The sequence below is a fragment of the Cinclus cinclus genome, chromosome 7, assembly GCF_963662255.1.
Source record: "Cinclus cinclus chromosome 7, bCinCin1.1, whole genome shotgun sequence".
NCBI classification, from domain to species: Eukaryota; Metazoa; Chordata; class Aves; order Passeriformes; family Cinclidae; genus Cinclus; species Cinclus cinclus.
This window is the reverse complement of record NC_085052.1, coordinates 16,452,541-16,480,106: the sequence shown is the minus strand read 5'-3', so window position 1 is coordinate 16,480,106 and position 27,566 is coordinate 16,452,541. Positions and strand designations below refer to the sequence as shown.

Here is a 27,566-nt window from a genome sequence, read left to right as displayed (position 1 = left end):
CAGGTTGCTTGACTTGTTCTGCCTGGAGGAAACTAAGAGGAGAATCCATAGAGTCTGCAGCTTCCTCATGAGGGGAAGCAAGGGGGCAAACACTGGTCTCTTCTCTGTGGTGACCAGTGACTGGACCCGAGGGAATGGCCTGAAGCTCAGTCAGGGGAGGTTTAGATTGGATATGAGGAAAATGTTCTTCACCAAGAGAGTGGCTGGGCACTGCAACAGGGTCCCCAGAGAAGTGGTCACAGCACCAAACCTGACAGAGTTGAAGAAGCAGTTAGACAGTGTTTCCTGGCACATGGTGTGACTCAGGGATGTTCCTGTGCAGGGGCAGGAGTTGGACTTAAGTAATCCTTGTGGGTTCCTTCCAGTTTGGGGTACTCTATGATACTATGCAGCTTCAAAAAATTTTTAGCTCTATAAACTTTTGTTCATGTTGTGGAGAAATAACCTCATACAAGATCAACATTTTATCTGGAAAAACCATTCCAAAAATCAACTCTGTTGAATTACTCTGTGTCTGATTTATCATGCATTCATCACTGTACTGTAACTTTAATTGTAGCAAATTTTGATGCACCTGACTCAGACTAGCCATTGAATTGATGTAAATTGAGATCTATTGCCTGGTAAATATTACAGCAGTAGGACTAGATGGCAGAAACAGGCCAAAGTTATTAAAGCCTTCTGCTGTTACAGCACTTACACAAGGATGAAAGGGAAGAGTGCGCTGGAGGGCCGCTGCAAAATAAGCATTTATTTCAAAAATTGCAGAACAGAAAAGCAAAGACTGAAAACAGTCACAGGTAATGTGGTGGCATTGCAGCTAATACAGGAAATATGTCTCCTTTTGTTTCTGTCATTACTGTGAAAAGCCGTATAAAAGAAATTTTCTAGAAATGGAACAATTGGAAAATTAAGGCAGCATCAGTTTTATGGATAGTTACCTGGTAATGTGATGGATTTCTATGACTGTGGCGGGGGGGGAAAAAGCAGATGCACTGAGCCACGGAGACAGCTTTTACTCGTGCTAAGCTCTTGGCCCGGTTCGAGGAAAGCACACGTATTTTCACGGGTTTTGGGCTAACTTAGCGCAGTGTTTAGTGTTTGCGGTTTTTGCGGGCTGGAGAAACGGGTTTAACTTCCACCCTTGCCCGGGCAGAAGCTGAAGTTATTTTTAAGAAGGCGCCGGTGCCCCAGCGGGTGTGTGCCGAGCCGCGGGCCGGGCGCCGCCGCTGCACTTACCTGGGGCGGGCAGCGCCGCCGCCCCGCTGCCGTCCGAGCGCGGGCAGCCCGCGGTGCGGGGCCGCGCTGGGCTCCGGCCGCTGCCGCCCCGAGCGGCGCTGCGGGCTGTGGCGCAGCGGGGCTCGGCCGGGAGCAGCGCCTGCGCGCCCGTCCCGCCCGCCCCGGGACCGGCCGCGGCAGCCCGGCGGGGAGGAGGGAGCGCTCCGAGCGGGGGAGGGAGGCGCACGGCGTTTCCCTTTCTCTTTCGCCGGGCGCCCGCCCGAGGCCGCGGGGCTTGCGCCAGGTACGACCGGGGCCGCGGCGGGGGCGGGAGGCGCCGCAGGTGCGGGAGGGGAGGGACGGGAGTCGGACGAACGGGGGGACAGAGCCGGGCGGCCGCCGCCCTCTCCGGCCGCGGTCCCGCGGGGCCGGGACGGCGCGGGGGCTGCTCCCCGCGGGGCCCGGCGCGGCCTGCGGGCCCGGCCCGGCGGGGCGGGGCGGCCGCGGCCCCTGCACCTGTCACCGTGGCCCCGAACCCGTCCCGCCGGCGGCCGCAGCCCGGCGGGGCGGGGGGCGCGGCCTCGGAGCTCGGCTGCCGGCTCACGGCGGTTGCTGTTATGTAAATTACAGCCCCGTGCCGCTGCCAAGTTCATGGCGACGCTGGTCCTCCGGGGCATCGCCGCTGTCCGGCCAGGTTCACGTAGCTCTCTTTTTCCACGTGTGTTACAGGTAGGAAAATGATTCGACCGGCACAGGAGCAGGAGTTATGAGCTATGTCTCAGTGAGACCTGCGGAATTAAGATCAAATGCCCGGAGAAGTCCAGTCGCACAGAGCAGCGCCACAGCTCTTGTGAACTGTGGGCATCGACACCTCTCAGACTTGCTTCTCTGGCCCCAAACACTCTGCCAGCATTTCCTGCTCCACGAATGGCTACTCAGAGGAAGCACTTGGTGAAAGATTTCAATCCTCATATCACCTGCTATATCTGTAAAGGCTATCTCATCAAGCCAACTACAGTAACGGAGTGCCTCCACACCTGTAAGTAGTACTTTGCAAACTAGTCCCTCCTTCATAAGTTATGTGTTTTGAAAGTGTTAATGTGTTTAATATGACCACTCTGCTTGTTTTTTGTTTACTGAGTTTTTACATTAAATATTCTGAATTAATCCAGTTTCTTCTGGAGTTTCCTAAACACTGGTCTGCAGTCTGGGTCATCTTGAATGGTGTGCAGTTCTGTGCTCCACAGTACAAGACAGATATGGAGCTCCTGGAGCGGATTCACCAGAAAGTTGATAAAGGATCTGGAGAACCTCTCTTACAAGGAAAGGTTAAGGGAGCTGGGTCTGTTCGGGCTGAAGAAGGAGGGGCTGAGAGGGGTCCTCATTAAGGTGTGTAAGTATCTAGAGTAGTGTCAAGGGGATGGAACCAGGCTCTGCTTGGTGGTGCCAACCAATAGAACAAGAGGCAATGGGAAGAAACTGATGCACAGGAAGTTCCACCTGAACATGAGGAAGAACTTTACTTTATGGGTGACCAAGCAGTGGAACAGATTGCCCAGACAGGGTATGGAGGCTCCTTCACTGGAGATATTCAAGGGCAGTCTGGATGCAATTCTGTGCAATGTGCTCTGGGATGACCTTGCTTGAGCAGAGAGTTTGGACCAGATGACCCACTGGGGTCCCTTCCAACCTGACCCAGTGAGGATATGTCAGCTCTACTGAACACCTGGCAGAGTACTGAGACCCTTTTGTTTGCCCTAGGCTAGCGGTGATTGTGCTGGCTCTTAACACCAAACTTATATCACTGTTGCCTGTCTGATCACAGGTGAGATCATTAGGTCAGGTGTGCTCTTTTGATAATATAACCATGCTTGAAATTTAAACTAATGAATCTGTTGGCAGTACATACAGATGGATACACTAGTTTGGTCAGTTCTGGCCCACATCTCTCTAATGTGTTCCATGGTAAAATGCAGAGAAATACTTGAAAGGTGGCAAAATATTTACTTAGGGAGTAGATCTCTTTCAGTGAACTGTCTCAGGAAAAGACAGTTTATTTAAGTTGTCTTTGCTCCTACTACATCTCAACCATTGTCATGTATGAAGTATATTAAATGTATGAATGGTCCTGTCAAGCTCTGTCATCTTACTTTCAGAAGCTTATTTACATGCTTGCTGTTTTTACATTTATTTCTGAATAGTAGTTTCACTGGACCTCCTTTAGAATTTGACATCTTTCCAAATAACATTTGAAAGCTTCTAAAGGAAGAGTAAGGGGAATTGTTTGTCTTCTAGTAGATTCCCCATTTTTAAACTTTTAATAAATATCAGTTAAAAGCCTTGTCTTGGCATTTCCTGTCATTTCTATGCAGTGTTGTTCCTGCAGTTGTTACTGTCTTCATTGTTAATTTTTACAATTTGATGTTACATCCCTACTGTATGAAGCACACAGAGAATTAAAACAATGGAAGCCACTCTGCAGCAGGAAAACTATGGCACAGTGTCCATGACAGAAACATGGTAGGATAATTCACAACTGGAGGGATGCAGTGGATGGCTATAAAACTGTTCGGAAGGGGTAGGCAAAGAAGGAGAACTGGTGGGGTAGCACGGTGTGTTTGGGAGTGTTTTGAGTGTCTAGAATTCAGTGATGGTGATGCTAGAGTGTTCATGGGTAAGAACTGGGGGCATGGCCAGCAAGGCAGGTACTGTGGTGGGAGTCTGTTCCAGATCACCTAACCAAAGTGAAGAGGCAGATGAAATATTTGAGAAGCAGCTGAGGGAAGTCTCACAGTCACTAGCACTTGTTCTAGAGGAATACTTCAATTTACCAGGTACCTACTGGAAATAGTAGAAAGAAGACAGTCCAGGAGGTTCCTGGAGTTGGGTGGAGGGTAATTTCTTGACATAGTGGGTAATTGAGGCCCTGCTGGATCTGCTGTTTATGAACAGAGAAGGACTGGGTGATGTGACAGTTGGAGGATGTCTTTGGGCACAGCAATCACAAAAAGATAGTTTTCAATTCTTGAAAAAGTAAGGAGGACATTTAGCAGAACCACTTCCCTGAACTTCTGGAGGGCAGATTTTGGAGCCTGGTTGATGGAATCCCTTTGGGAGGCAGTCCTGAAGGGCAGAAAAGTCCAGGAAGGCTGTATGTGCTTTAAGGAGGAACTCCTAAAAGCACTGGTTGTCCCCATGTGCAGAAAGATGAGGAAGGTGACCAGCCTGGCTGTACAGAAAGCCTTGTGTGGAACTTAGTAAGAAAAGTAGAGTTTATGAATTTGGAAGAAGGGACAGTCAACCTGGAAGGACTGCAAGGATACCATGAAGTTATGGAGAGAGTGAATTAGAAGGGCCAAAGCCCAACCAGAACTTATTCTGGCTATTGCCATAATAGACAATTAGAAATGTTTGTATAAATACATTATCAAGAAAAGCAGTGCTAAGGAGCATCTTCATTCTTTATTGAATACAGAGGGAAAGTAGTGACAGAGAATCGGGAAAAGACTGAGGTACTTAACGGCGGTAAATTTATTAGAGAGAAGTAAATATACTCTTAAATTCTCTTTGCCTTTAAAGAAACTGGAAAAATTCCAGTATTAGCTAATTTTTAATGGTTGAAGTTTAATGAACATTAGTAACTTTTATAAGGTTGGAGTTAGGGGAAAACAGTTACAACAGAAATCAGATTTAAGAAAAAAAATATTTCGGTATCTTTTTATTGATATAATTTATTTATTTACTTTTCCTCCTATTACGAAACAATAATGGCAGAAGGAGCATTCTCTTCTCAGCAGCATCTGCTGCTTTTGTTCTTTTGTTGTTTGTGAGGTCTCCGCTGAACCAGCTCTGTTACTGCCTAGTTCCCAGGTTGGAGCACAGGAATTTTACTGAGCTGCCATACAGTTACACAGGTGTCCTTGCTGAAAAACTGCCACATGTTTGGGATGTTAGGTAGAAGTGCAGGAAAGAAGGTGGTGTTTCTTTAAAGCAAAATCTAATACAAAGATACTGCAAAATACAAAGCTTGCAATGATGGCGAGGAAAATTAAAAACTTGAAAAAAGTGGTGATAGGCAAATCTTATGTCTGCAAAGGAAAAGGTGATGGCAGAATTCAGGAAGATACTCTGCTAAGTAGTAGTGGTAGTTATCTTGTAGAAAGTATTTAATATTTTAATTTTTTTTTTCAAATATAGGTATTTTACCATACAGGTATTATTCTTCAGTATTGTCCAAATAGATACCACAGAATACAATGATTTTAACTGTCCTTTGGTATTTGTCTTGTACTTACTAATTGCTGTAATCGAAAACAGTGTTGTACAAATGATCAAAATCTGAAGATATTAATGGTTGAAGAAGCAGCATAAATTCATTAAATACTGGGAGTAGAGTGTATTACTCTGGACAAGATGAAAAGCATGTATTGACATAGATGTTCTCCAGGATCATAGGGGAACTAATGTGACCAGTAGTGACCAAAGCAGGGAATTAGTTCTGTATCACTGGAAAATAAATTCTGCTCTGAGAAGTGAGTGCCTTTTCAATAACAGATGTTTCTGATGGCGCTTTTGAAAATGTCGGACAGATAACTCTACCCTGGGAAACCTAAATGCAGGTTGGGTACCAGAAGTGAAAATTTTCCTGTCTGTTGGAAAGGAAGTGGTTGTGTTACTGCAAAATTATTTATTCTGTAAATTCAGTACTTCATTTCTTTTTTGCCTCTTCCAGCAGAATGGTTTTGTCTCATGGACTGAGACCTTTTTTTCTGGTCTGTTACACAGTTGTCAAGAATGTTTAAGAACTACTGATGGAAGCAGGCTGGATGTGAGCTAAAGGACATGTCCCATCATCTGTCTCCTGAGTCACTCTGTTGTTTAGTACAGTGTGCACTTCAAAATTTGCAAAATAAACTTTCCTCAAGAACATTCTTCAGTATCTTGAAAAATAACAGACTGTTTACACAGTTGTCGAAACGCTGGTTGAAAACATCTGGAGGTTGTCTAGGCCAGCTTCATGCAGGAGGCAGGTTAGTTGCCAACGCTGCCAGGGCAAGCCATGTCTCTGTGTAGTTGGCATTTGAATTTCTAAGCAGGGAATCTCCACAGCCTCTCTTAATAACCATATCCAGTGCTACAGTCTTTATCTAGTTTTTCTGAATGTCCTGCCAAATGTTAACATGTGACCATTCCTCCTCATTGTGATATTTGCCACTCCCAAGAAGATGAGCTCTGTCACTTCTGTAACTGCTGTTCAAATTGTACCAGCTATTATTACATCACCTGCCAACCTATGGCACTATTTGCTTTTGGCAAATTTCTATTGCCATTTCCTGATTACATTTTTGTCCCTCACATAGTTGGAAATTGACTCCAAGGGACATGATGTAATCTGCCATCTTCCCAGTGAGCTAGAGGAGGCTGTTTAGCTCTACTTCCCTGGGCCATCCTTCCTCTCTTCATTACAGGTGGGCAGAACACACTACCCTTTTCTAGTCATTGGGTACCTCTCATAATCACCCCGAATATGGTGATAAGCTTTCATCTTAGTGAATCCTACCTGTCCTGTAGATTTAAATACATCCAGTCTTTCTCAGTAAGCTTTAACCTCCTGTTCCTTGGCAGTTGATCATCCCTCTCCTTCCCAAGTAAAACTGGCATGCAGGGAGATTTGGGATCAAATGCTGTCTTTGAAGACCAAGGCAAAAAGATACTGAGGACTTCAAACCTTTCTGTATAAGCTATTCCTAATTTTTTTTTCTCTCATTCATTAACAGGCATGTTTTGTTTAAGCTTCCTTCAGCTATTAGCATACTTAGACAATTCCCTTATGTCTCTTATCAGTTTTAGCTGTGGCTGGGCCTTGGTTTTCCTACTTTTGTCTCTCTCAGAGTAGTGATTTTATATCCATTTATTTCCCATTCTTGTTTCCACTTCTAATATGATCTACTTTTGTATATTAATTAGGAACCATGTGCACTAAGCAATTCTTGTGCACTAAGCAGTTCTTCTGACAAAATTCCCCATACAGTGAACTGTATAGCTCAGCCTACTCTTAAGTCTCTTTCCAGTGATAGTCTCCTCGGGAAATGTGATGAGCGGTTGCTTAGACAAGCTGAAGTCCCATCTGCTGAAGTTCAGAGTCCTAGCTGTGCTGTTTAAGTGTGTATCCTTCCTCAAGGTCCTCAACCCACCTCAAGGCAAGCTGCTGTCTGTGGCTGTATTCATCGCCAGCTTTTCCCTGCTTATGAACAGATCAAAAGGTGCATTTCTCCTAGTTGGTCTCTCTAATATTTGTGTTAAGAAATTGCCAACCGAGACAGTCTAGGAGCTTCCAGAAATGTCCTTCCCTGCAAGAACTTTACCAGAGATGTAATTTTCAGTATCAAATAATCTTTCAACCAGAATGGTTTTCAGATTTTGCTAAAAAACCTACGCTGTCAACACAGGATCCCAAAAAAAGGTCACTGCAGCAAAATTTCTCAGCCTCAGACAAGCAAACTGAGCTGCCTTCAGACTCCTTCTCATGCAGAAACTTTGGTCAATGGCATGTAGGAGGGCCTACATGTTATTTTTAAATAGTTTTCAACACAAAAAGTCTTTCTTGGTTATCACATACAGAAATTCTCTCTCAATAGAAGAGAATCCAGTGTGACTGTGTCTGGTAATTGTAATTAAGAGTGGAGTAGTCCCACTCATATAGTTTCTGAGAAGGGTGGTTATGTGAATTGAATTTTTCTGTCCTGTTTTTAAGCAAACAGTTTTCCTAAAAGTAAGTGCTTCTAAAGCCAGGCTTAAGGTGGATAAGTAAATACTTCAATAAACATACCAAATGACTTGTTACACCTCTGTGCCATCAGTGAGGTGGGTTTGATGTTCCACTAGCTGTGCATATCCTATGCCCTTCCTTTGTCCTTTTCTCACTGAATCAGAGTGATTAACTTTGAGAGAGGAGATCCTTGGAAGAATTCAAAGGATGAGTTCTGACAAAGAATTTGTACCACAATTAACTAATTAAACTTTATCTTGCAGAATACTTCATTTTTAAAAATGCAGTATGTAGTTTATATGTGGGTACCTCATTAATCAACATTTAAACAATAACCTGGAGGGATACATGTATATGTAGATATTCATACGATACGTACTTTTTTTTGTTTGTGACATACAGTACAGTCTTGGCACTTGTATCTGTGTTTTTCATCTGATTACAAGGATCTGAAAGAATGTGTGAACCAGATATCTCTGTGTTGGAAAACAGCATTGTTATGATTGCCAGCCAATTAGCATATGTCACACAAGTACTTTTATCAGCCATAGAAAGTCTTCTTACATGAGTTTAACTTTTACTGTGCCTTATCTGAAATGTCATTGTACAACTATGAAATTCTGGTTCTCATTTCACTGGCATGTGTAGCATATACCTCAAAATTCTGCAAACTGTACATTTTGTTTAAGCAGTTTTCTTTCGCCTGTTTGCTGCCCTACCATGACCTACAGTAAAGCAGAGGAAAACATGTTATTTTGTTAATCTGTATTGGAAGCATTAAAGGGTTTTGGTTCAGAGTTTGTTTTTGTTTTTTTTTTCCCTAAGATGGTGAATTAACTATACTTTTCATTTAATTGTGTTTAAAGATTCCCTTTTTGCCTACCTTTTTCACCCAATATTTAGATTTCATCCCATTTTCTGAAGCTGCAAAGAGATAGGCTTTAAAAAATATTCAGTATTTTACATTGAGAGGAACAGAGGACGATTATATCTATTATATAGGAAAATATTGGTTGATGATCCCACCAGGAGTATCATGTATCAGTTCATTATTCTTGAATGCTGGAATTTTTATGTTTTTTTTACCCTTATATTCCTGTTGGTAAATCACATTTAATTTTGGTCAGCAAATCCTCATAGCACCATAGCTCTACATGAGAAAAAGCAGAAGTTGTTTTAGATTACTTCAGTATTGATTTACAGTTTCACGGGGGTTTTAATGGTATTGAGCTGGCTGTACAAACACATGATCCAGATCTCTGTATTTACTGGCATAGAGAAACATCCATATAGGACTGGAATAAGGTTCTTGGTTCCTTATGATATCTTCTCTGTGTCTGTTTTACTCAAAGACCTTTCCTACACTGGAAATGGAGCTCTTCATTAATCATTAGGTCCTTTCTTGGACTGTGCATGGCTTCCAAAGGTGTCATCTCCTCTCAAAAATGAAAGGTATAAATAGAGCATAAAAATATATTCCTACTAAGGAATTCAGTTCCTTTCCATAGAATGGTTTATATTATAATTATTTCTTCAAGTTAAATTATTGTGGATATTGGCATGCTTTATGTTTAGCAGTGTTTAGAGTTTGGGAGGATTTATGAAGTCAGTTATCTGACTTAAATAAGTGTATTAGTTACTGGTCCCATGGCATGGAGTTCTCCTGAATAGTAATAATTTCAGATTTCTTCTAGATGTAAATGAAAGCTGTAGGTCAGATAGGCTCTATTTGTCTTTAGTTTGGGAAACAAACTAAAAACCTAGGAAGCCCAAATGTAAAATATCTTTACAAGTCAAATCAGTGCAGTAAGAACAGTGTCATCTCATCACACACTTCAAGAACTTCTGCAACATGAGTGGAGCAGAAATCCTGAGAGCAAGTGAAGGGAATTAAAATCTCTTAAGAATTTCAGAAAGTTTTCCTAAAATGCAGGGAAACTCTTTCAGAAGGAGGCTAATTCTACTGCTTACAGAAAAGAAACCAAATCATTTTGGTAGTGATACTGAGCCCCTTCTCCTTTTGAAGAATTTTTGTGCTAGTTCTCCAAGTCTCTGTTGCAAAAAAAAAAAAAAAGAGAGAGAGAGAAAATGGTTTGGGCAGGAACAGACCATTAGTTCTGATCCTGCTCCCATGGGCAGGGACACCCTCCACTAGTTCAGGCTGCTCAGAGCCTCATCCAGCCTGGACATTTTCCAAAATAAGAGAAGGATATGGGCTGAGCTTATCAATTCCAAAATTAATATTGACCAGTTCCAATTACATTTATACAATTTTTCCACTTTGTTTATTCTTCATTAACTTGGTGTTAGGTGAGAAAGACTCTGTAGAGATGCTGCTGTTTATACCAGACAGAAGGCTGACCAAGAAGATAAAGACTAACTCCTTCCTTTATTATAGGAGTTAGCAGATGAAACTCCATTGAAAAAGAGTTCTCTTTAAGCTCAGTTTCTATGAAGGCAAGTTAGAAGAGCTCTAGAGTAAGCCAGATCCTTCTGTTACTTACCTCAGTGACTTTCAGCTGAATTTCCAAATGGCAGTAATTTACATCTGTGTTAGATTTCAGAATTTCATCATCATACTTGTTCCTCAGACATTCCCCTTCACACTCTTTAAACTGAGGTTTTCAACTAATGGCATTTCTGAGACAGCCAATGGCTCTTAACCTGGTGGTTCATCAGTATTGTCATCACCCACCACTCACCCATACACTTTCTCCTGACAGAAGCAGTGTATTCAGCACAATATAGATAGGATTATGAGCTATCAGGTGCTGCAGCTGAAAAGCTCAACAGAAGAGTTATTTTACAGTTCCCTGAGAAACTTGGTCTGTGAAGTTAATGTCTTTAAGTTAGTGATTTAGAGCAGTTGGAAGAAACACCTATGTGGAGGTTTAATGTGTGTGCATTATCAGCGTCAGCTGATATGATATAACCGTTCTAAGGCAAATACCAGCTTTGTTTGTTAAAGGAAGTTCAAGATTCCTAGAGTTGTCTTATAATTAGGATTTACCAGCTTGTTTAGAGATGTTCATACTTCTTTAAGTAATGGATAAAAAAAATTACAGTGTTTCAGCAGAAAGCATATTGCAATCACAGCAGTCCATTTATTTTTTCAGACCATTTACTGATGAATTTGCAGTTCTTATTTCAGTGTAAGTGAATTAATAATAAGAAAAGGATAGCATTTATCTCCATCCAGAACACTGTTGTGCAGTAATAATAGCAGGCATATTTGTTCTCATCAGCTTGGCTTCCATTATTAATGACATTAAAATCTACAGTCTGTAATTAATCATTTGGAAGCAACAGTAGTGTAGCACCTTGTTTAGTTTACTTCCAGTTGATTTGTTTTTAAATTCACATTGTTATTGGTTTACATTTATTGGTTTAATATGGTCCTGATTCTGATTTTTCATTATAAGATTCAAATACTAAATGTTGAATGTACATTTTATCATTGCTTTGGAAAGCACTATGTCAAAAGGGAAACGCTTTTAACCTGTGTGCAATTTCTGTGGCCTTTTTTCTTACAATAAGTATTTAAACCAGTATTTTCAGCTGCAAGCAACACCATTGGAGCAGAAGTGGTGTGTGTAAGAAATTTTCAGATCAGCTGAGGTGATGGTGAACTCTGCTGGCTGAAGTTCTCCAGCACACGCCTGAGAATCTGTCCTTTAAGGTGCTACAGGCTATGGGCTTGGTGTGTTATGATGCTGGGAGAATTTGAAGTAGCAAATATATCTCATAATTTAAAGCAGTGCTTTTCTAACCTGTGCTGCTGACCTTGGTGTCTCAGCAGAGCAGAACTAGCTGGTTTTGAGGAACAAGAAGGGGTTAAGTTCCATTGTAATTATTTACTTTAAGACAACAGTCTTATTTCTGATGCATGAAGTAGCTACCATGTATCATTATGTCATACTTGAGCAATATTATTTAGATTTTGTGTAAGTGGGTTTTTTCCTTTTTTTTTTCCTTCTTTATCTTAGTTTGTAAGACTTGTATCGTTCAACACTTTGAAGACAGCAATGACTGTCCCAGATGTGGCAACCAAGTGCATGAGACCAATCCACTAGAAATGTTAAGGTAAGAATCTGTTTCACAACATTTGCTGAAATGGAAGAACAACAACAACAACAAAAATACCTTAACATCTTTATCCTAAAAGGGAAATAATTGTTTTGCTTATTTATATAATGCATATATTAACATATATTAATGTTCTAAGCCATATAGGTTGTCATTTTCTCAGCTCCCATTACATTCTAAATTGATTTTTTTCAGGTATAGTAAAAGGAAGAAACATAAAGGAAAGACACAGAAAAAACCACAGAAATAGTGCTTATACTGTACAAGTTAAAAAAATAAATTTAATATCTCTATCAAACAAATAAATGAACCAGATACCTCTTATTCTTTACATGAAATTAAATTCTAGAGGGTTGTTTTTTCAAATTATTTCAGGCATTCCAGACCTCATGGCAACTTTTTCTTTTTAGAGCAACATATAGAAAATGAATCATGTTAAAAAGTGTTTTTTGGGGCCTAAGTCTACCAATCGGAATTGAAGTCTGCTGTAAGATTAATGAAAAGTCACTCATGAAAAAGGTTTCACATTAAAAATGCTCTTTTTGGGGGGATTTTTTATATTAAATTAATACACCTTTTTAAAAAAACAGTTATTTTCCTTGAAATTCTGGATTCACTTTTAGAGCTGTTATGTTGAAACAAAGATGATAGACATCCAGTAAGATAGAAAAATCAAGAAATGTCATCATAAGTGGAAGAATTTCATGTTTTTCTTGAGTGATAAAGGCCCTCACTCCCAACACTAACTCCACCCCACACCCCAGTATTATTATTCTGTAATACTGTTTTGAACTTAGGAGGACTTATTGTTACATCAATGTAAAAATATAAATTCACATCTGGAACTTACTAGACTTGGTATAATTTCCTAATGTCATTGGTTTTGTTACAATTTCTCATACATTGCTTTTATTTTTGACTGATCCATGTGTGCACTACCATTCCCATACTTCAATTATGTCCCAAGAGGATAAGTGAGAGAGATTGAATTCAGCAACTGTGAAGGGTGTTATCAGCCTAAGTCTTTGTCATCTGAATATTTTTTGAAGGGTGGTGCTCAGCAGGTTTATGTAGATTATTTTTCTGATTTCCTGTCAGTTTCTGAGGTGCTGTGTGAGTCATAACAGAATATGCTATAGGCTACTAATAAACTGAAAACAAAAGCATTAAAAAGTTTCTTTTATTCTGATAGGACCACTTCATATGAGATGAAAAATGCATTTTCTGAAACATGCAGTAGATGTTTAGTGAACAAATATTGTCCTCTGAGCAGGAAGTTGTAGATGGGTGAGGAAAGTTGAGAACACAAGCCAGAAATGTGGGAAGAGCTATTTCTATGCAATTATTTCCTGAAATTCCTTTTAGAGTCATTTGGTCTCTTTGCCAAGAAACTGCATATAGTTAGTAGCTTCCTGGCTGTATTTTATGAACCAACTTTAAACATTTGCTAAACTAATAATCAGAAGAGCATGTGAGCCAAGCAATGGAATGGTCTTTCCTGGATGTTGCCTGCCTAACTTAATACAAGTCTTACACTCTGACCATGGAGATCAGCCCTCATTGCTGAAGAATGCAGTCATTGTCTGAGAAATAATGTTGAACACCACTTAGTAGTTTTAACTAAGATCTCAGATAAGCTTTATAAACTACTTCTAAACTCAGTTCTGAGTAACTTCATAACTATGTGAGCTTTCTACATGTACCTCTTAGTTGGCAGCACTTAGGGTCTGTTGTAACTACAAGACTAAATCTGAAATTCAACATCGAGCTCTGAAATGAAAATGTAGGAAGAGTGTTAAATCTTAAGAATTGCCTTTCCCTGATTTACCAGAATTCTGTACCATCAGTACTCAATAGGGTCTATGTTGATAATGCTATGAAGGCAGACTTCTTTCTCTCACTAGCATACTCCTGTGTATGCAAGTTTTTGTCAGCAGTAGTCTTCCTTTGGTTCACATTTGCTGATAATTATCGAGTATTGATGTTGTAATTCATTCAGTATTACAGAAGAGGTGAAATAAGGAACTATACTAAGCTGACAGAAGTGCTTGGTTCTTCTTTCTATATATTCTGGTTTGGAGATTTGGAAGATGTGAGAGTGGAAAGAGGCATCTCTAAAATATCAATGTTCTTGTTTCAGCATTATCAGGAAGTATCGTAGTAGATGACCAAGACCACCTTTTTCAAGCACTTTTGTTTTGGAATGGGTTTGATATGAGTCATGGAAATACAAATCTTTATGTCAGTGCTTCCATGTGTGGATTATGGGAACACTGAAAGATGCATCTGAAATTGAGAATCTTGTCATAATTTCATTTTTCCCTGAAGTTTTAGTTTCCATGCATTTAAAGATCAGATAGGACTTGTTTTTTTTTTCTGACCCTTGTCAGAGTATTGATTAGTATTTATCCTCTGTAATGAAAGAAGGTTTTTTTGTTTAGTTTTTTGGAAGAAAATTAAGTCACTGACTAGAGTGGGAAGCCGCTTCTTGCTTCTAGCATTGTAAATTTCCAAAGTGTACTGGTTTTTTTGCTATTTTAGCAGTACCAGTGGCTTTTGTTATGGGCAATTGAAAGTAAATTAGAAAGTGGTAAATGGGAATTTTCAAAAATAAATGAAAGAAAACCAGCATGTATTATACCATCCTGAAGAACAGAGGGATTTTTAATTAAGGTAGGGACGTTCTCTTTTGAAGTCCTTATTTCATTTTTCTTAATGAGTAAATTTTGAAGGTTGGAGCTTTCTTACAGTGTGAAATGAATTCAAATTTCTAAGCCATGCTCCCAAGTTCCCAGTGCTCTGCTGTGGGGACTTCACAGAAAGCAGTACCATGTAGTTACCTTAGATACTGACAGAGGAGGCTACAAGATACACCATCAGGGAAGGTAGACCTACATTGTCATCTATCAGAAATCAAGCACTCAGACATCCTACAATTTTAATTTCCTTCTTATCTGTGAGAAAGTGCTCTCTGTGCTGCTTTGTTTCATGAGAAGTATGTTTCACTTGCTGAATTTTTGTTGTTGTTGATGTCCCCTTAAGAAGAAGCAATTACAAATGGATTGTGGTTGTAGCTGAAATATGAATATTCCTAAGGTAGGATTGTATCTACTGATGGATACCACAGGGATCTAGTCTCAGGACTTGATGGTTGAGTAATGGGTCTAATTGTAGACTTTGAAGTACAAGTACAAATTCTGTAAGGGGAACCTTGAATACTCATATATTTATTTTGAGATAACTGTTTTCAATTTATATGAATTGTAGGCATTCCTCAACAATCAAAACATTGTCTTACTCCTGCTTTGCAATTGTTGGTGAGCAAATGCCAGAACAGCTATGTTTTTTTTAACAGGCCTATAGTATTGGTACTACAATATTATTAATACCATGTATACACATGTATTTACAAATATATATGTAAAGAACTGTATTGTTATTGGGATGAAAAAATAAGGCAGTTTAAAATATGCCAGATTCTGACTGAATGTCAAGAAACTTGGTTTCTCTGTATTACTCAGTATTTTATTTTGTCACGAGTTTTTGTTTAGGTTGTGGGCAATGGGAGTTTCTGTAGACAAGAGAGAACATTGAGGGCAAAGGAGAGGAAGGAAAAGGAAACAGAATGAAAGCCAGAGGAAACTGCCGGATAAGAGACCAGGAGAGGAAGTAGAGCTAGAAAGCAGATGATAAACTAAATGGATGGAAGAGTTGGTTAAATTCAAAGAAAAGGAAAGTATTTTAGCTTCAGCAGCAAGGGTAACTACAGTGTGTACACTGGAAGGGACCATAATAACTAATTTTGGACTAATAACAGGGTATCAGAGGACCTGCCTGTACTGTGTGCTCTGTTCTGGTGTACAACACATGGCAGATTTAAATAGTTCAAATTAATTATGTTGGGTACTGAGAACTGTCAAGTGAGAGCAGCATGCATGCACTGTGGTCTTCTTTATCCTGCCAAGACTGGTTTGTCTGTGGTGTGGTAAGTAGGGAATATTCTGTTCAGTTTTTTGTAACAGGCTTATAAACAAAGCACTTCAACACTTAATATGATAATGGAGTTTATCATTTTCATGCTTACTACTCATATGCTGGACCTTAAAATTGGATACTGCTTTTCCAGTCTGTTCCTTCTAATAACACTATTGCTTGCATGTAATACAATTTCAAAAAATGAAAGTTTTAGAATATATTTTTCCCTTTTGTTTCATTCTTATCTTTATACATAAAAAAAAATTGCTTAGTTTTTTCTATGATAAATTAATTTAGGAGATGGTTGAGATAAGCTTTAATGCATGTCGTCTCCCAAGGTAAAATCAGTTGGCTTTGACAGGATGTATTATTTACCAGAAGAGCGTGACTCATTATTCAAAAGTTTTTGTTATTTAAACACTGTAAGTACTAAAAATGGTTGCTTCCATTTAATGTGAAATATATTTTTTCCCCTCTGAAAGGCTGGATAACACGTTAGAGGAAATTATATTTAAGTTGGTGCCTGGACTTCGAGAACGTAAGTTTCTCATTTGGTTTTGGGAACTGTTTGGGTTGGTGGAGGGAATGGATATTTCTAATTATATCCCTGGTATTGATTTAAAAATTCACATTATTGTTCTTATGATGTTAACTAGAGGAACTGCAGCGAGAGATTGAATTTTGGAAGAAAAACAAACCTCAAGAAAATGGACAAGGTGATGATTTTTTCATCTCTCATCTGTGTATTAAGTGACACTACTTATTAAGACCAGTTTCTTCACTTACACAAGTACATTTTGTTTTCACTGAATTCAAAGATACTACAGAAACTTATAACAAATCTGTGCAAATGTATGGGCCTTCACATACTATTGTTTATATCTATCAACCAGTTGGTTAACAAATCCTAGCTTCTTACCATTATTTTTATTTGCATTACCCTGGGCTCTCACTTTCAGTGCTCTCACAATTGTCCAGCTGAATTCTTAATTTTCTTAATAGAGCAAGACACAGAATTTTTTAACAGAGATTTTACAAATTACTTTCTGTTACCAAATTTGACCATCTGTTAAGTAGGAGGCTGTCAAGAATTAGTTATGACAAGTAGTAAAACAGTTTTCCACACATGCTAAGTAATTGTTTTATATAGATTCCACAATGCTTGCTTGCTTGCTTGCTTTCAGGTTTTTTTGTTTGTATTTTTTTTTGCTTTGTTTTGTTTCATTTTTGTAGTTGACCCATTAACTTTGAAACTCAGTATTGAAGTGCTAAGTAAGGACTACATACAGCTGGTTTCATGCCCCTTTAATTTGACGTCAGGTTTTCAATACCATAGCCTATTGTACTTGATTTTAAAGAACTGTTGAAAGATTCTCTTAAGTTAAAAAATAGTTATTTTCAGTAAAGGATAACTGTCAAGTAAACATCTGATAATATTCTTCTGCATTCATTTATTTATAATGTCTTCTTTTCAACTTCATAACATTTCATTTTCTTTCTCACAAGTTTTGTTGATTTGCATTTGGCATCCATTGTTGGGGACAATGTTATTTTCTCTATTACGCAAATAAATTAAGAACTGCAGAACAATTTATGTTGGTTTTCTGCAGTATACGATGTACTATACTATATACCAGTTCAGTTTTAAAAATACTTAGAAAATATTTTTTGTGAGATATAGACACTTCTTGACTGTGTAGAAAATGGTCTTCTGCTGTATATATAGAAAGAATTAAAAGATAATTTGCAAACGTAGAATGTGACTTACTTTTGACCAACTTACTCTTCTGGTTCTTACCTTCCTCTCCTATTTGAATTTTAAACCTAATTGAGATGATTTAGTAAGTGTAGTGAGAGCTTGGATTGTTTTGTGACTGAGAGGAAGGCTCTAACTCACAAATTACACTTTGGAGTAGCTACAGCTGTATCCAACTCCGTTAGTGACTGTAGCCTGGGGCTATGGAACTTTGTCCCTACAAACCATTTGAAAGCCATGACAACTCATTGAGACAGATTATGAGCACTTAAGCTATCTTCTGCCTTTAGAACAGCATTTAGAATCTTGCCTGGGAAGAAATTATTTGCTGAGAATAATTTAATTTAGAAGAGTCTGTTTCAGTTGTCAATATCATGCCATGCAATCAGATTGTCACTGTAGTTTAAGAGTCTGTCACTTATGTCCTCTGCCACAGGTCACAGCGCAGTTCCTCACCTAAGCATCTAAGAGCTGTAAAAAAATCCCAGGACTTAATATTTTCACATACCAGAAGGAAAAAGTTCCAATAAAAGCATATCTCAGGCATTGGTGACTCCTGTAGGAGAGTGGTTACCAGAAAGAATTGATAAATGATGAAATACCATAGTACAGAGGAAAAATAGTCATTGGTGAACAAATGCTTGTGACAGGTGACTGCATCTGCTCAATTAAAAGAGTTTGCTTCCTGGACTTTCAGTAAAAAAGAAATGAAAAAAAATCTGTAGTTTGATACTATAAATTGTGCTCATAGGAAGATGATGGAAGCAAAATGTATGTATGATACGCATTCAGCTAAATGTATCAATAGCTAGTAGGGACTTGGGGATAAATCTTTCATAATTACTGAAAACTTAAAAATTTTAAGAGAGAAAAGTAATGAATATAGCTTAAAACTCATCTTGAATATGTAAACTGAACAAAGGCAACTAATTACTGTGCCAAGAAATTTAGTCATGGCTTGGTGTTTATTAAAGTTTACATTCTATTTTCTCATCTGAAGTCTTCTAAATTCCTTTAGAAGTCTGGTAAGCATAGGAAAGTAGCAGAACTTGATTTTTTGAAGTTTTTTAAAAAATATGAAAGCAGCTTATTCAAGTTAATTGTGATAATGTTTTATTCCAACAGAGAGCAGCCTTTGTTTTAAATCAAAATAAGTAAGTTGGGGATACAGAAAAAAAAAAAAAAAACAAAAAATGAATATAATATGATTATTGTATACTGCACTCTAAATCTGTAAAATTTACTTCATTTTATGATTATTACTTAACATCCATTGCAGCCTTATTTAGATGTACTTGCTAGTCTTAGCATTTGAGTGCTCAACTTTGCTAAACTTTAGTACACTATACAAGGTATATATATACCATTTCCAAAGAGTAAAAATTTTAAACCAGGAGCCAATAGAATATGTTAACAGCAGAGTGAAAGGGGATAACATGTTGCATGCGATTATGTAGTTTGTATAATCTCTGCTAAAAATACACAGACCTCTTTTCTTATATTTTTTGTTTTTCAAGGGGAATAAGTAAATATATGGCTATTTAGTTATAAAATCCTTCTGGAGAAAAACACCTGGAGTTCTTACAATGACCTGCCTAGGTCTGGTCAGAAGTGGATGAAATCTAAGGTTTAGTTTACCTTGTGATTACATTACAGGAACTTGTCTTCACTGTATTATTGTGACAGTTAATATATATTGATTAGCCATGCTACTTTGATATATAAGTCTTGGGATAAGTTATTCCACTGTTTATTTTAAAACATTTTTGTCACTGAACTGCCACACTGTACACTAGGTTTGCATGTCTGAGTGATCATGATGCATGCACAGTTGCTGGGTTTTAATTTTTGGACATATCAGAAGTAGACAGCCATACCCAATATAGTCCATCAACTGATTATTTTCTCTTCCATAGAAATCTGTTGCTTGCGTATTGCATTAAAATTTCAGTACTAAAAATTTGTTTCCAGAGATTTTTAAATTTATCAGTTTAAGAAGGCACTAAATTAAAATTGTGTACAGTTAATGTGAAGAAAATAAATGGCTCATAAAAATGCTGTATTTCCTTAAATATGTGATTTTTAAATTACTTTATACTTAAATAATATGATCTTCATATTTTACAGATGAAAGTCCAAAAACTGATAAACCCAAAGTAGATGAGGAGTGTGATGAAAATGAAGAAGATAAAGACTATCACAGGAGTGACCCACAGATTGCAATCTGCCTCGACTGTTTACGCAACAATGGGCAGTCAGGAGATAATGTTGTCAAAGTGAGTAGCAAACAAGCTGTGCTGCAGTTATTGGTGACAGAATAGCATCTTGTAGGAACCAAATAATTTTACAGCCATTAAAAATAAAACCTTAATGTAGTGATCTGTTCCCACTTCCATGTTTATTTAGTCCTTCCCTTTGAAGCATTCAGTGCATCTCTGGAATTCTGTGAAAAATACAGTTCTATGCAGAAAGCCATCTGTGACAGTGGAATTTTTGTTTGTGTGTGGATTATAGTTTTGTAGTCTACAGCCTTTATGGGATATAACTGCATTACACAACAGATTACAGCACACCACAGAGGTATCTATAAAGCTAGCTGTAGGTGAGCAGCCTCATACCTTCAGGGTTACTGTTTTAATGTGCCAGAATGAACCTACTTAGCAAATATGTGGCACCCTGAATGCTTGGGATCCAGATCTTTCGAGCTGTAAACCTGATTCTGACTCTAATGTGTTATCTGTGGCCTTGGGGAGATCACTTCAGTCTGCAAAATGTGTAGAGTTAATACCTGCCAATTGCTGCTTTAAGAATTAGGGAGATTTGGTTTCTCTTTCTGAAGGGGATTACCTAACATACTGAGTCTAGAAGAAAGTCTTCAGAAACCACCTTAGATTTTAACAATGTTTTATTAAATTACAAATAGAAGAATGAAAAGAAAAATAAATGTAAGAACTTTCCTAATAAAAAGTACGTATATTTTCTGTGTGTTATGTTCCATGTGTAACTTTGGGGGTTCTTATCACTTCTAAGAAATGCAACATTTGTTTGACCCCCAGCATTACTAACACGAACACATAGATTTCTTAGGGTCTTGTGGGGGTTTTGATGGTTTTGGTGGTAGCTGGCTTTTGGTCTTTTTCTTTCCTTCCTTCTGTATCTTTTAGAAATATCTTTAGAACCAGAGATGGGCCAAATGACCTTGTTTATCATCTTTTAAATTTTGAAAACAAGTGAACAAAAATGAACCTCTAGTGTCATTATGAATTAGAAGAGAGTACAACTGGTTACTGATTGAAAGAATTATCAGTTCCAGCTGTTCTTGCACTAAAGATTGCTCACATTTTCCAAAATATCTGACATGGTTTTTTCTGATTTGTTGCTTTAGGGCTTAATGAAGAAATTTATCCGCTGTTCTACTCGAGTGACCGTGGGAACTATCAAAAAGTTTCTCAGCTTAAAATTAAAACTTCCAAGTTCCTATGAGGTACATTTGAAAGAAAGATGTTTGCATTTTTATTTCCCTACAACATAATCTATTTCTATGAAATTTAATCATGTTTGAACCTGCTTTCTCTTTGCAGGGATACAGGAATTTAGACTGAAGCACAGACTATTTCTTCAGCCTGTTCTCTTACAGGAGCCAAAGGCTCAGTGAAGGGCAGGCTGCCTTTAGCAGCTTTAGGTGCTTTAGCACCAGCAGCAGCCTCCCAGCTTTGGTTAGGGGTAGGGCTGAGCTAGGTTTGATGCACAGGTTATAACTGTGCACAGGAGTTTGTCACTGTGTCCTGACATGCTGACCAGCCTTTTTGGTGTCATTTGGTTTTTAATCTGTCAGGTATCTTAATGGCTTGTGTTATAAATAATCTGCTTACTTCAAAATGTTGACTCATTTTTTTGTCTGAAACCCAGAAATCCTTGTAGCTCTATTGCAGTGACGGGCAGCAGTAAGATGCTATAATAAAGTTTAAACTAGAAATTTTTCACTCTGAGATAATTTTTTTTCACTATCTTTTGTCCTTTTCAGTTAAGGAATGTCTGTATACTTTGAAGTGCATTTTTATTGTAATTTATAATTATTTTTAAACTAATTTTTGAAATTTTCTTTAAAATCTAATTTTTTAATTAAAATTGCTGCACTTCTAGTTTATATCTTTGGGTTTAAAAGAGCAGTGGCATAGCAAGGTGGCATTCAAAATACAGCACAAGGCTTTCTCTTCAAACAGATACTGTGTAGTGCAGCTAAATATAGGAAATGTTTGTCTGCTGGTGACTTCATACCTCGGTAGCAGACTTCCTTCTGTCTGCTGCTTCAAATAAAAATACAAAAGTGAAAGAATAGCAGCTGAATACCAGTGTACAAAATAGCATATTGTCAGCATGCTGTTTTCATCCAGGTTTGATATACATGTCTAATGGAATTGTTGTATAATGATAGGAGTGGAGGGATTACCTCTGAAGATTCACTTAGCAGTTCATTTAGGCATTAAAATTCTGCATCCCTTTGTCTTACTGTTTGTTCTGTTATATTTTAAGCTGGATGTACTATGCAACGGAGAAATCATGGGGAAGGATCATACTATGGAATTCATCTATATGACAAGATGGAGGCTAAGAGGCGAAAACGTAAATGCTGTTACATTATTGATAAATGATGTTTTGGTATATTTATTATAGAGACTATACATGCTTTCACATCTTAGGCCCAAATGTAATCTATGACCCTTCAAACAACCCCTATTTAAGAATGCCTTCTGCATGTTTTCTCAATTTCTTATGTAAAACCCTGTGGGTGAAACCCTACAGCACATACATTGTGTAGAAACTTCAAAATAGTGGATGTATGATGTGTACATGCAAGTTCTGCTCAGAGTTTTAAGTAACTAAAAACCAAAGCCCTTGTTCTTTTTCAGCAAGTTTGCTTTTGGTGACCTTTTGAGTTACAATAGTTGGGGAATCTGCATCCAGCAGTCCTTCAGTAAGATCCTGTTTTATTCAGTCAATAAACTGAAAGTGACACTGAAAAATTACTGGTGAAATCTAATTGTTTCATTACTGTTTCTGTTAATACTACATCTATTCTTTCTGAATATGCTCTCTAACAATAACATTCAGATAACAGCCAGATGGGTTTTCCTTGCTGCATATGTATATTTTTGAATTGCAGTATTTATCTTTTTTATTTAAAATACTTTTTTTTTCAGGACTGATACTCAGTTTGGTTTAGTACCGCCTTGTATATTTAATTTTTTTTTGGTTAGAAGTCATATCCCCTTTTCTTCTCTTTCTTTTATGCATTTGCTTGTGTGCGCCTGTTGATTGGTTGTCCCTCTTTATTGCTTTGTAGTGTATGCAAGTTTGTCTATTGTGACTAGTGGAGGCTAAATTGGAGTGCAGCTAAGGTTAAGCATTTAACATCCCTCAATGTACTGATCTGAAGAAAATTCCAAACTTCTGTTCTTTTTTTGTTTTAAGCTTCCTAGTACCTAGAGTAAAAAGCGCTGCAACATGGGCAGAGAATACAGAGGATTAATCATAGAGTTAAGAATTCACAAGTTTCCTAAAGTTGTGCCTTAATCTGAAGCTGGAGGGGAAAGGATAGATTTTGACAGGAATTAGGGAGGTCAATGTATATAGGGAAGTATTTGAGAAATTTGAAAGTAATATTGCACTGAAATTTGGTGATTGCTGAAACCCCAGTATTGCACAAGGAAGGGAGCTTTAACTAGAATTTTTTTTCCAATATTGCCTTGAAACCAGTGGATGTTTGTTTGGTTTGCCATCTTGTATTTTTGTTAGCACTGGCTGTCCTATTAGGAAATGTTGAGGCAACAGTGGCAGTGATAATGGAATTTTTTCACCTCATTTTGTCCTGCAGCCCTTGCCTACAAAGGGCTCTTGGCAGCTGTATGAAATTGGAGGCAACAGTAATATGATCTTGATAAAAAGATATTTGCACTAAAAATTTTCAAAAATCTCAGAACTATAGTTTTTAATATTTAGTGAATGCAGGAGTTGACAACTCCTGGTTAAGTTTGTAAGTGTATTTTTTTACACACAGCATAGCCAGGTAGGTGTTCGTCTTCTCTTTCACGTAGTTTTTAATTCACTCCTCCAAAGTCAAAGATGATTAAAACCTCTAAAAATTTAATTGTGCTGGTAATAAATCCAGTAATAGCTAGGCTTCTGTGATTTTGTTTTCCTCAGTGAAGTTGCAGTGGTAATTAATTGATAATCTCTTCTTCTGAATGAAGATCAAGAATGAATCCATTATCTTCATCTATGTTACTATTGACCATGAGCTTTTCCTGGCATAGCTGTGGACCTTACATGAGGTAGACAAGAAAAGGGAAAAATGTCCATTTATTCATTAAACAAGTCTTTCCTGTTTTTAAATAATTGATTGTAACCTTTACATTTAAAAATTTTAAAAACTCAATAAATGGTAAATGTGCATGTCCAGCTGTGGATGCCTCTTATCTGATCAGAAAATCATCTCCTTCGCAGTTTCGGTGTCAGAACTGCTCATCTTCGCAAGTCTGCTCACAGGATGGCACTTTCTATCAGGTAAGAGGCACTCACGACTGTACATACTACAGTCATTAGGGTCCTGTCAGCATCTCCATTGTAATTCCACTTGTGGAGCTTTTATAATTCCTCACTACAAAGTGCTAAAACTCTGTGAACCAGGTCTGAGCATTTTCATTCCTGCAGCACAAACTTTATTCAAAGGATTTAGGAATTGGTCTTACTTTGCCTTAGGTCAGTTTTTGTTTGTGACTTTTTTGAGAGGTATCATTCTATAGGTTGATATCCATATCAGCTTCAAAGGATTTTCTGACTTTTCCTATCTTATTCCTCTGACTAGGCAGTATTGGGCAGTCAATGACAAGGGATCAAAAATAAAGAATGTGAATTAAGAGACTACGCTGGTTTCATCTCTTTATGGGAGTGCATGTGTCCTTTTTGATGGAGTAAAAAAATGTTAAGTTTTTCTAATCTCTGTTCCTTTCACATTTTTAAAATTAGAAATGGAATAATTAGATGCGAAACCTCCAGAACTTGAAAACTGAAGCTGATTTCTAAGTTTCATTGACCAATCTGGTTTCCAGTACTATTTGAAACAGTATGTCAGTTTCCTCATTGAGAATTTTAACTAATTTCTAAAAGTTACTTTGCAACTTTGGAATACTATTTTTGTCTTGAGTAAAAAATTAGACCTAGTGGTAGAAGGTCACTCCCCACTAGTGATGGAAGTGAGCTACTGCACTCATGCCTCCTTCAATAATTAGAATTGTCCCAGCATAGTGCATTTGATTTGCACGGTTTTGTGATTTTATTCGCTGAAACACTGAGCCTCACTGGTTTACTTGGCAATTTCAGTGTGGTGATTGCTGTGTCTCTGCCTGGGTGCACTTCCAGTTAGATCTGCACACTTTTAGAAACAATTGATATACTCGAAGTCAAAACCATGTGAAACAGCATTTAAATAATATAGTAGTCATGTCCTGTGCAAAGAAAAAATTAATCAGGGACCAAGTAATTTATGATACCGCAGATACATGTTTGTTAAATGCACATGCAGAATACACGTGGTGCTCCCTGTCTTCTCTCCTAAATACTCCTGGTACTGTTAATACCTCTGGGTTTACCTTTCTCTAAACTCCAGTTTGTAAATCTCCTGCAAGTGTGACCAGTTTAGTTCAGGTGATATTTCACTACCATGGCATGGAAGTTTATTACCTTGTAGTTCTCTGAAGCTATATCTTTGTTTCTTCATCTCTGTTGCATTTGAAGGATGAAGCAGAATTTTTCTGGTTTTAGTGACAGCGTCTAATAATTCTTTATGTTTTCAAATTTGGAATTTAAAAAACTTAAATTAGCTTTGTTTCTCTGTTGTGTGGCAGAGAGGTATTTAAGGCCATACAGCTGCTGAGACAATGAGATTTGCTAAGGTTTTATGCTATTGGAAATATCCAGGATGCTAATGAAGTTAAGGGGAAAATTTGAGGCAAATGAAATGCTGACAGACTGAAAAATAAAAGGTTGAGTGAAACAGCAGTTTGAGCAACTAGTGCCCAGATATTCTACAGCCCTTTTTGGAAATCCATCTGATCTACTCTTGCCTTCCATTCCACAAGTTCAATCCAATTTAGGAATCCAGGAAGCTGATTTGCTTTTCTCTCTCTCTCTCTCTTTTTTTTTTTTTTCTTTTTCCTCCTCAGTAGGAATTAATAAAAATTTATCACTAGCTCTGAGATTAAGGAGTTTGGATCTGGGGGAGGAGGTCATCTCTCAGAAAACCAGCTGACAGAAAATTGACCTTTTGTAATAGTTTTGCTAGGGAACCTCTGTATATAAATTTCAAAGTACATCACCTGTAAATATACTTTGGTTTAGAAAGTATAAAATGTCAAGATTGCTTTTTATCAAACACAGCAACCCAGAAATAAGACTTGTTTGAGCACTCCCAAGGATAAATGTAATGAAACATAAATATTGAAATATATAAAAGCAGATACAGAAACTGTATATCATGGACAAATAGCTAATAGATTTGAAGTAAGGGGATGGGTTTAACTGTTGAAATGTAAGGAATTATTTCATATAAATTGTCATATACATCTGTCTTAGAGATAAGGTCTGGCTATTCTTAAGGTAATCTTTAATTGCATTTTCTTTGTATTGTTTATGAATCATGTCTTCATGCTTTCTTGTCCCCTTGCTTGTTTTCAGTCCTACCCTATGGTACTTCAGTATCGACCTAGAATTGACTTCGGTTAGACCAAAGGGCCAGATCCCACTGAGATGAATCCTGCACTATTTGTTTACCCATCGACAGATTGCACAATGAATGGATGTGCCTGGATTGGGGGGACACAGCCAGAATTTCAGCATGCAAATAAGGACATTGTCTTTCTTAAAATTGTCAGTTGCATCTCTGTTGTTTCTATTAGAGCAAGCCAAGTGCCATTCTGCTACTGAAATGTGCATAAGATATTTGTGTATCTTAAGAGTGTGCTGCAAATCATAGCCAAAATCATGAAGTGTACAGTCAAGACTCCAAACCTATGGAATACTTTTGCTTGCGTGTTAGAAAATTTTTCTGGTCCTAATATTGATTACACTAGCAAAATGGCAGAGTGCTCATTCATGTGGTGTTGCAGTGTCACACACTTACTATTTTACTGAATATTGTTGTTTAAATCATAGAGTACTGTAAAGATAACTAAGGATTATACCTTGACAATATTTTGTATAGAAAATATATTTAGAAGAAAAGTGGTGATTGGGCCACTACCTTTTCCTTGATAAGGTTCTCATGGGTCCAGGTATAGCTCACTCATGAGTGTGCAACAGTCCTTTTGCAGTGAATGAAGATTAATTACACTGAACAAGAGATGTAGAACATGATAATTCAAAATAGTAATTTTGAATCTTCTAAATTGCTAATATTGCTTACAAGCATTGCAGCCTTTGTGATTGCACTTTCCAATGGTTTCCCTGAGGTCTGGAATTTGGGATACTAGCTATTTTTGGAAAAATGGCTTCTGGTCAGATTACATTTCTTCTAATAAAGCCTCCATAAAAATGAAGGTAAAATAATATAAATGTCTATGGAACAACTAAATTCCGCTCCAAAATTATGACCAAGGCATTTTTTTTTTCATAATTATTACTTTTCATAATAAACATTTCTTTCTAAGATTGAATAGAGGTCTATAATATGCTAAGACAAAAATAATATATAGCTTTAATTACATA

General features: G+C 37.8%; 1 protein-coding gene across 2 annotated transcripts; it reads left to right on the top strand.

The window, feature by feature from the left end:
* Positions 1-2,027: 2,027 nt before the first annotated feature.
* Positions 2,028-26,585, top strand: PCGF5 (polycomb group ring finger 5). Of its 2 annotated transcripts, XM_062496353.1 has the most exons (9): positions 2,028-2,257; positions 11,974-12,070; positions 16,531-16,586; positions 16,705-16,764; positions 19,932-20,080; positions 21,190-21,288; positions 22,338-22,427; positions 24,309-24,368; positions 26,538-26,585. In XM_062496353.1, exons 1-9 carry the CDS (start codon positions 2,146-2,148, stop codon positions 26,583-26,585), a joined length of 771 nt encoding a protein of 256 aa, XP_062352337.1. In that variant the 5' UTR covers positions 2,028-2,145. The 2 variants fall into 2 exon arrangements, with proteins under 2 accessions (XP_062352337.1, XP_062352338.1); XM_062496354.1 differs by lacking the exon at positions 24,309-24,368.
* Positions 26,586-27,566: the final 981 nt, after the last annotated feature.